Raw genomic sequence first — 10,617 nt, 5'->3', positions numbered from 1 at the left:
TTTTTCATGTGAGTCCCGTATTAATTTTTTTTTTTTAAAAAAAACTATGCGGCACTTACATAACTATAATTACAAATATCTTTTCTTATATATATATATATATATAAATCTGGTGAATATTGTCATTTTATAATTCCACATTCCGAGATCATATTATTTAAATGTACAGGTTGGTGTTTGACAAAACGATGGAGACTACTTGGAATTCAGGAAAATTATTAAACATTGGTTGAAAAATGAATGAGGTACACTCCATCTAAACACAAAATTTCGTGTCATTTAAGGTTATCTTAAAATCAATGTGAACAGGATTAAGGTATTTATTCATTTGCCTACTTTTGTTTTCCATTGGCCAACCATTTTTCTTTCTTGCCTCTTACCCATAATAAAAGTGCTTTGATTGAAAACCCACAAGCCATGTTACACGTGGATAATTCTTTAAAGTTTCAATATTTATAGTCAGATATTTTATAAAAATAAATCTATAAAATGGCAGAATATTAGATTTATTTTATAATAAAAATAATTTTATAATCTGATATACTATATCAAGCTATGTCAGTTTATCGATATACTTTTGTGAAATTTCTTTATGTCCAAGGCCAATAGACACTGCAATACTGAAGAATTCTCACACTTCTAATGAACTTCCTACTTGAAAAATCAATCTTGATATCTAATTCCTAAACCAGAGTCAAACTCCAACTATCAAAACAAGAAGAAGAAAATGAGTAAACAATATGTCAAAATTAAAGCTAAATAGTATGGTACAAAGGCATTCCTCCCTATATAATCTATAGAAGTTTGAAAGTTTGTGCCATACATTACAGATGAAAAAATCCAACAACTTTGTGCTGTAAGCTTTGTATATACAGAGTACGGGAAGAACTAAGGGGTGTTTGGCTTTCCACTGGAAGTAAAGCCATCGTACACTGTTTTAAATGGAATTTGAAGCAAGTTCATCCCGGTGTGTTAGTTCTGATTATATCTGAAATGGCATTGATGAGGTTGTAGAGAAAAGACTAGTAAACAAATTTCATGATCATTGATTCTTTCTGTTTCCAGTTCCCCTTTTGGTAATGGCTGCAAGTCCGTAGTGCTTTCAAACGCCACGGAAACAAAGCTTATGAATTCATGTCCATGAGACTTCTAAACACCCCCTCTGAACTACGAAATCAAGAGGCACTTACCCCCCCTCCCCCCAAACCCTCTCTCTTTTTCTTGCTTTCAAAAGATCTGTAGGAACTAGTGCTTCTAGTAGACTTAAATATTCTGTCGGGTGCTTTCAACAACCCAGAGCAACCTGCTCGTGTTGCTTGAGATCACTCAGATACTTTGTTGAGTTGTATTCTTGTATGTCCAAGAGCTCTTCTGAGTATGTTCTCCGGAATGTCGGCCTTGGAGATTCTACTGCACAATCTGAGACACGATCATCACCTCTCAGCAGTATCACAACCTGCATTGAACAAAACTATATTGATCAATCCAATATTCCAATACCTGCTTTTAGTAACATTTTTTTTGCTTTGATTGTGGCATCTCCACCAGCCAACTCTACAAACAAGAAAAGGATGCCTCTGTGGGCATCTAGAAGACTGAAATTTAATGAATTAAGGGCAGATAACTTCAAGAAATGGAGTCACTATTACAAAATAGGAATCACCAGCGAATAAAAAAATTCGATTAATTGTCATTGAGTCTGGGAAAGAAAGGTCAGAGAGGTAAATAACTAAACAGTAAACAAGCTTCTATTGAATATCATTAACGCTTCTCATGCTTTTGGGGCTAACCGTAAGTTTAGCACTCATAGGCAAGAATAGCACTCCTGTAGATCTACTTCTCACTTTTGGATGTCAGATACATAAATGTCGGGGTTAATTTGTTTTTTGGATTTGATAGATTGCTTTTCATCCACCTTGCTCTCTAAACAGGGCAGGCAACGCTTCTCACTCCCAAAACTAGATAAGACTGTATGAACATTTTGCCATAGCGGTTTCATGTGGTGGTGAACCCTCATATTCAGCACCAATATTTATCTCATGATCCTACTGAATAAACTGTCAGATCAGTTATTTTGCTTGCATTTTTCAGCCTGTCACAGCAGAAAATGACCTGTTGTTTTTCTAAACAGTTTAGATAATGGTGTGTGGATACTTTCCACCCACATGGATGGTAATCACGATATCCTTTGGCCTCAAATGAACAAAGAGACTGGGATATACATGAGAAACTTTTTTAAAATTAGTACTTGCCTGATTCATTCGAGGACGTAGGATAGGAGACTGCTCAATGCACATAGAGGCAGTTAAAACCATTCGATCCATTTCTTCTGTATCATAATTATCACCAATAGAAGGATCAACAAGCTCCTTCAAATCATCTTTGTCAAGCAAGGGCTTTGCCTACAAGAGGGAAGGAAATTACAAAGGTAGGGCCTAAAATATGGAAACAATAGGTGATGATATGAGCAAATCATGGAGGGAAAAAAAAACCTTACCCAAATCACGAGGCTTTGCTGCAAATCATCCAGGGCTTGACGCCCAGTTATAAGCTCCAAGAGTAGTACCCCAAAAGAAAAAACATCAGTTTTTTCATCTACTGTGCCATGCATGAAATATTCAGGAGCAAAATACCTATCATTTAAGAAGTAAGGAAAAAATTAATCCAGGAGATATATAATAACTTTGGAATGAAGGTTTAGGCGCACATACCCAAATGTGCCTTCAAACTTTGATACATTGTGGTGAGTCCATTGTTTGGGTAGCCACATTGCAAGCCCAAAATCACAAATCTGGATTGAAAGGTGCTAAAATGACAATCCCAGAAACAAAAGCCAAAAATATAAAGTAAAGCTAAAAACTTATTCCAGACACTAGGTAATACAAGTAGAATTAGTACTTTTATAAACGGAAAATTTAAGTGCTCGTTGACTTCAAAAACTATGTTGTCATCATTATTGGCTTTTCCTGTCTGGATATTGAATTTTAAATACAGTTCACAAAACTGAAAATTGAAAGACCAGGTAGGAAGTAACAACCATCTAGAGGCAGAGGGTGAAGGGGATGAACATTTATGTTTGGCAAACCCCGATGCTGGCTACCAAACTAAGACTTGCAGGCCAACTTAACCAATCAAGAAGAAAGTGGAAACCAAGTGGAAAAATATGGGAGCCATACACAAGGTCAGTATGGCACATTGCAATATGTTTTTTTAAGAAATGATATTTGCAATCGTGGAGTGCACAAGCACTGCACAGTCCTTTTGAAAAGAGTGAGTAAATAAGGAACCCAAATGAAAAAAAAAAACTAATATTTTAATAGTAGACCCTACTATTTTTCAAAAGGATTACGCGGTGCTTGCACACTCCACGGCTGTATCTGGCATTACTCTTTTTTTTAATGCAAGAAAGAATGGTGTATCACCCCTAATTTTGGAATTAGACACGATGTAAAACCAAAATCATCCATAATCATTAGTACAATTCCTAGGTTCCTTTAATTCTTTATTTATTTATTTTGCATTATAACAATGGTACGATGTCCTTGTTTCGGGGATCCCCAAATCTAACAAACTGAACAAGCTAGCAAATAATACTTGGCATTTCTGGGTCAGTAAAAGTAGTTGATAGATTCGGCAGGGTATACTTGCTGTCTATAGTATCACCTATCAAACTAGAATCCCTTTTAGGGAATCCAATGATTGGTGAAAAGGCATAAACTGTCTAGGCAACAGGTATACGTCCTGTCTATGGATTCCCCTACGAAACTAGAATTCCTCCCATGGAGTCCAATTATTGGTGAAAAGGATAAAGGAGCTAGTGAAATTCTTAAAACTCTCTTCTCCAAAATAGGCTTTGCTACACTACATTTTTTTTTCCAGGCAGTTCTCAGAATGACTCAAGGTACCCCACGCTCCCACTAATAGAAGATGATCTGGATTTGACCTTTTTACTCCCACAGGCACATGAGCTTAGAGGTAACCTTAGATCACAAACACAAAATAAAAAAATTACATAAATTAATATTGATAGAGGATTTCAGCTTATATCCAGTGAAAAATCACTGGATGTATCCTGCTAAAGACTAAACGGATGAGATCAATTGTGGTTAGAAAACAAGTTGATCTCGCCAGTTCATCCTTTAACATAATACATCCAGTGATTTTTCTCCGGTTGTAAGCCAAACTCTTGAAAGAGAATGAGTGACCAAAGTGACCTGCTTTTAGTGACCCTTCCATGTCTGCCTTTCTTTTCACTAATGACTACATTCAAGTTCAGGATTGATGATAATATGGAATATAATCCTTAAGGCTATCAGTTTCCTATGTCCGGGAAATTGTTTATTGTAAACATCAACTCAATTGGACAAGTTTCTGCAATATTTGTTTTAAATGTATAGTTTCAGCAATAACCATCAATACATATCATAACCATATGTCCAACAAATTCTCATCATAGGATAGTCCGAGTGTAATATAAAGTGACATAATACGGTAGAGTATTCTTGAAATGAGAATTATGCACAGGGACCACAGGTGATGGGAAATACGTAGAAATATATTTTGTACCTACGGAATGGAGAAAAAATGGTTAATTAAATTCACATTTAATCAACTTGAATTTATTGAGACCATAGTAGTTTAACATCGTACCAAAACAGGTGATCTAGTGTTTGACTGTTGACTCCACTCTAATAAATCATAGATAGCAGAAAATTAGGTCACATTCAAAGTTCCCACATTTGTTCATTTCCTTGGGTTCAAAGATTTTTTTTTTTTTTATAAATAAACAATTTTATTGATCAAAGAAGGGCAAAACCTGAAATACTTGGGTTCAAAGATACCTGAGGCTCAAAATCCTCGGTAAGAAGAATATTATCAGCTTTGATATCTCTATGAATGATTCGCCTCTGACAACTCTCATGAAGATACAGCAGGCCATCTGCTGTTCCTAAAGCAATTTTGTACCTTTTACTCCAATCAAGTTTATTATCCTTTGAACCTGGAAAAGTGATAAAACGAAAGAGCCATAAGCCAGAAGGAAATTTTAACCAAAGAAAAGGAGTATACAATGTATGAACAAACCATGAAGAAGAGATCCTAAACTCCCTAAAGGAGATAATTGAAAAATAAGGTGCATTCCTCCTTCAATGCCACAGCCGATCAACTTAGCAGTATTAGGATGGTCTACATGGGCTATAATGCCAAGCTCAGATAGAAAGCCTGATGTTTTCTCATCTGCTGTTCCTTTTGTCAGCCGCTTCACTGCTATCAGCTGTCCATCTTGCAAACAACCCTTGTAAACTTTAGCATAACCACCCTTTCCAATTAAGTTTTCTACAGGAAATAGGAACCACAAATCAACATCACAAAACCAACATCTTAATGCAATTGAGAATCTACCATATATATTCTACTATAAATTGCACAAAGTACACCAAATATTTTTGCGCATCACGAACCATGACTAAAATTGTTGGTTGCAGCTTGCAAATCTGCAAGGCTGAAGTTCACTAATGAACTCTTGAAATTATATAAATTACAGAATTCTGGATTTTCTCTACCGCTCCTGCCTTTGCTTTTCCCAAGAGGAGGGAAGGAGGCTAAGCGCTTGATTGATCTGTTCTTCCACAATTTGAAGAATCTTCTCCAGCTTGAATTTGAACGAGTGTCCATTTCAGTGCAGTTGTGTTTGGAAGAATCCATGTCAGATTCCAATCCTCTAATGCAGGCTTCTAAAACTCCTCTAGGGGATGACACATCTTCTTTCTCTTTTTCGATATCTAAACATCTCAAGTCTGCATAAGAAAAACCAAAAAATAGGAATTTAGATATTCACAAACATGTATAACATGATTGCCGTGTCGAGGCTGGTTAATCAAGTAAAATTAGAAGAAAGTACCTTGGGCAGATAGAGAGGAAGGAAGCAGAGCACCTTGTCTTCTATGTTTTGCCTTAAAACCATGACCAGTCAGGATTTTATTTGTTCCTTCACCAGAAGCATTATCATTCTTCCTGAATAAAATATGGTTCTAACATTGAGCAAAATATCAATAATCATTCAAGGAAAACAGTTTTTTTTTTTTTTTTTGGGGGGGGGAGTATCAACTTGGGATTAGAGAAGGATTAAATAAATTAGAGAAGAAGGTGTCACTATGTAGGAAAAATAAAACAAGGATTGGATCAGTCGAGAAAAAGTATATCTATTATTTCTTCCGCATAAAATTGATGGCCCCAGAGAGGGAAAATTCAAAAGCATCCCCAAAATGGTCAAGACCAAAAGCCTCAACAAAATGAGAATAATAAGCATGCTCACTCACACACAGAGGAACTTGGGGGGGGGGGGGGGGGGGGGGGAAGGGGGAAGGAAGAAGAAGAAGCAGCAGCAGCAGATAGTCATCTGTGACAGCACTCGAGCTTGAGAAAACTCTGAAAATATGACATATAATGGCAAAAAGATACTAAAATGACAAAGCTCAAGCTTATACTAAAAACATATAAAAATATAGAAGCTGGTTAACACTCAGAAACAGTAAAGAAACTATGCATGCATGATAAACCTACATTAAAATTATGTATGTTTTCAGAGAAATATGCAAATAAAAATGGAAAACTTGAGTGAAACTCAATAATAGAAAAAACACAGAATTGAGATGTATAAAGACTCGACTTACTCTAATGGCAGAAATACAGATACCCCCCTAAATCCCATGAGCCAGTTGTTTAAGAACATTCAGATACAGAACGGTTTCCACTGACAACCTCTCCTTATGCGGTACAAAGTAAAGTGAGCTAAATTTAAGAAATATAAGAAAATCTTGAATAATAAAGATGCTCCAAAAACAGAACTACAGGAAGAAGAATGCATACCATGAGTAAAGAAAATCTCAAATCTGTGCTCATATCAAATACATAAACACCATATAAAAAGAATGAAAACAAATGTGCTAACACAAGCTTAAATCAAATATGTTTGACTATCAAGGAACCCATATAACAAAATCTTCAAGTCTACTCTACTTTCACACAAATACACATAAACTAACACAATCCACAACATAAAAAATCTCAAAAAGGATCAGATATAAACAGGAAATTTGCATCTACGCTTTTGCGCTGTGAATGTATAAATCCATTAGAATCCCAAGGGCCTAAGTGGTGAAGGCCTTGGTCTTGGGGTATCACTCCCTTCAAAGCCATGGTTGCAAACAATCCTTTGGGGCCACACCTCCTGGTGAAAAGCCAGCAATTTAACCAGTTCCGTATAGGGAAACTTCTGAGGGTGCGGTGCACAGGACCGGGGTTTACTCTGCAGGAGTGGGTTCAAAGGGCCCTACCTTGGAGAGGTTCCCCGACATTATTAAAAAAATAAAAAAGAAAGGAAGATTTTTTTTTGTTGGGTTTTGGGGGGGGGGGGGGGGGGTGGGAATTTAGGCATAACCTAAATTATTGAAACAAAGATATAAATTTTATCAGATTACTCAACACATGCATACTGTTGAAGAGAGAGCCTCTAAATCCTAACGGCATCACTTGCTTTATGTAAATGCTCGAACCTATAAGCTCAAACTCAAAGATAAAAAAATAAATGAGTCGATGAATAGAGAAGAAATCAGATTTACTAGAAAAATCACACAAACAATATAACATCACAGATTCATAGCAACTAAAGATGGTCCATTATTCAACATGAACACAAAATCTATAAGATATATAAAGCACAAACTCAAAGCACCTGTATGCAATATCTTAACAAAGAAAACCACCAATATACATTTAATCGCAAAATGCATACTATCGTAATCCCTAAATACGCCGTATTTTATATAAAAATACATGACCCCTAAGCTCAAAGTCAGAGAATGAAAAAAAAAAAAGTGTTCAAGAGAGGAAGGGGTGGGGCTTGGGGGCAGATATAGACTCCAAACGATCCAACAAAAATATCACAATTGCTATAGAAGCTCAAGTATTACATAGACATATGTAATCCACAACATTTGCAAGCTCAAACTTGATAACCCACTGAGAAAAGTCGAATATGAAGAAGACATAAGACGTAGCATAATGAGAGAACGTGAACGAGAACACACGCATACCGGGGGGAAGAAGCTCCATGCTCTCTACCATCCGCCATGGACAGGGTCACAGAAGAGAGAAAGAAAACCAGAAACAATGTGAAAGTGATACAGAGAGAGACCGAAGTAGCGGTTTTTATACACCAATCACCAATGCAACGTGCTCCAACAATGCCCTGTTTTGTTCCTGCTCATTTATTTCACTCATTGATTAATTTGTTCATCTTGTTTTTTTTTTTTTTTTTTTTTTTTTTCTCTCTAACTTTCTCGTTTGCAGCTACAAACACGGAAGCTGAACTAAATATTGGAAATCATTATGATGTTAGTCTTCCTGAGCAACCTCAGCACGGATTTTTATCTTTTTCTTGTTTTTTTCTCTCTTTCCATGAGTTCGTAAGAGTCGCAGTTCTGCTCTACTGGGGTGCTGACATGTGGTGAAAACTCTGCAGCGACTTGTCCTCTCGAACCTTATACACCCCTACGGAAAAGTGAGAGAGAGAGAGAGAGAGAGAGAGAGAGAGAGAGAGAGAGAGAGAATTGTTTTCTATTTTTAATAAATTATGAAATGTGAAATCTTTTTGTTCAAAATTGCATTTTGATCTCTAATATTTGAGTTATATCAAGTATTGCACGGATTTCTTTTCCATGTTTGTTTTTACCTAATTTTAGGAAATACTTTATTTTCCGCAATTATTTTATCTAAGAAAGGCTTATGAATGATCTCTTTATCATGTTGTCATCATTTAATATTTACAATATTAAGATATGTAATATCACATACTCATTTTGAAAAGACAGATAAATATGAAACTTATATAAAAAGATAATTTTTTTAATAGTGAACATCACTCTTTTTTCAAAATGAATATATCGGACTTGCGCACTCTAAAATTATATCTAACGTTACTTTTAAACATATTTAACATACAAAAATGATATACTTTTAGGCCCACATTTACTTAAAACATTATGGTATGTTCGGAGTGTTTTGAGTAAAACATGAGAACAAAAATATAAAACCCAAGTAAAAGGCTAATTTTAAATGAGTGGCAAATGGGTCTAGGGAAATTTTATTTATATTATATATATATATATATATATAATTGTAAATATTCCACCAACCCAAAGTTCTTAAAGGATATGTTGCATATTTGAACCCATGAGTTGTGTATTAATGCGACTTCTTTGTAGATTTTTGAGCAGCTTGTATGGTGATTCTATAAAAGTCTAAAAGTCTTTACTTTTTATTTATTGCCTATCTATTAAGAAAAAAGCGTTTTGTGTTTCTCATTCGCCAACTCTTCATGCACCAAATTATATAATTCAATTAAATAATGACAAAAGGAGGTTTTATTGGCACTAGTTGTCTAGAAATGTCTTGACTAATTCCTAAAATTTACAGGATCTCGATAAAGAGTTTCATGTAAGTATATATCGGATAATTCAAAGAAAAAATCATCTGATTGCTCCTAGAAATTATTTACACTCAAAGAGATTTGAACCTTAAATTTAGGAGGAACATACCCTTAAGCCCAAAACCTTTACCACTTGAGCCAATCCAGGGTTTGAAAAAAAAAAAAAAAAAATCTTGTGTGTAATACCTTACTAAAATGTATGAAAGTGAAATCTTGATTACAATTTATTAATGAATTTAGCTTACATCCAATTAAAAATTCACTAAATACATTGTATTAAAAAGTGGATGATTTTTCAATTTATTTATTTTTAACTTAAAACAATCTAATTCATGCAACAAACCCGTGATTGACATCCTTAATTAACCAGTCTCTTTCTAGCCTATATATGCAATCGGAAAACCAAGGAATCAAGGTCATGTTTGCAGGACTGCACTACGGTACTACAGTGACAATGCGTCACACTGGTCCCATAAAACTCTCTTCTTTTGACTTAGGCCGAATTTTGAATCATATATAACTTAAAAGAGAATTACCGAATAAGTAAGATTTTAAACTTTTAATCAAATAACGTATGAGATATATACATACATATATATATATTTAGAAGAATGAGATTTCGAACTCCAGACCTTTATTTTAAAGACTGAAAGTTATGCCAACCAGACTATAGGATTTTGATAGGCATGAGATATTGCTTATTTAAACTTGATTAAGCAATTAAAATGTTGTCAATTAATAGGCATGTAGTAATGTACTGCTGATAGAGAGAGGTACCATGCTGCATATATGCATCATGCACGACAACTTGGCTCAATAAGAGAGATGAAATTAAGGAGAGAAACAAAAGAATGTTGGTTTTCCAAGGACAGCGTTTTCTATTTCATAAACAAATCGTGTTACGGTAGCATGAAGGAACAACGACAGGATTTAGAATATATTATTATTATTATTTGAACCGTACGTGACGTTCCCGGAGTTTCATCTGGACTGTAATTATGTCGTTTTTCTCGTGATCTTAGCCTCATCATTGGCAATATTAAAACAATTTATTAGATAATTAGGATATGACAAATTATTAATTAAGATTAAGAAGGCACCACGCATGTTTGCATGCATGCTTGCTTAAT

At 35.0% G+C, this 10,617-nt stretch overlaps 1 protein-coding gene across 3 annotated transcripts; it reads right to left on the bottom strand.

The window, feature by feature from the left end:
- Nucleotides 1-728: 728 nt before the first annotated feature.
- On the bottom strand, nucleotides 729-8,495 carry LOC122318017 (receptor-like cytosolic serine/threonine-protein kinase RBK2). Of its 3 annotated transcripts, none has more exons than XM_043135142.1 (9): nucleotides 8,094-8,495; nucleotides 5,900-6,029; nucleotides 5,460-5,795; nucleotides 5,083-5,334; nucleotides 4,842-4,999; nucleotides 2,712-2,791; nucleotides 2,498-2,633; nucleotides 2,253-2,402; nucleotides 729-1,456 (listed from the first exon to the last, which is right to left on the bottom strand). In XM_043135142.1, exons 3-9 carry the CDS (start codon nucleotides 5,701-5,703, stop codon nucleotides 1,286-1,288), a joined length of 1,191 nt encoding a protein of 396 aa, XP_042991076.1. In that variant the 5' UTR covers nucleotides 5,704-5,795; nucleotides 5,900-6,029; nucleotides 8,094-8,495; the 3' UTR covers nucleotides 729-1,285. The 3 variants fall into 3 exon arrangements, with proteins under 3 accessions (XP_042991076.1, XP_042991075.1, XP_042991074.1); XM_043135141.1 differs by having other exon boundaries at nucleotides 5,900-6,012; nucleotides 8,094-8,493; XM_043135140.1 differs by lacking the exon at nucleotides 8,094-8,495 and adding an exon at nucleotides 6,672-7,359 and having other exon boundaries at nucleotides 5,900-6,012.
- Nucleotides 8,496-10,617: the final 2,122 nt, after the last annotated feature.

Source organism: Carya illinoinensis, chromosome 8, assembly GCF_018687715.1.
Source record: "Carya illinoinensis cultivar Pawnee chromosome 8, C.illinoinensisPawnee_v1, whole genome shotgun sequence".
NCBI classification, from domain to species: Eukaryota; Viridiplantae; Streptophyta; class Magnoliopsida; order Fagales; family Juglandaceae; genus Carya; species Carya illinoinensis.
Note: the sequence above shows the minus strand (reverse complement) of the source record. Positions and strands in the feature narration are given on the sequence as shown.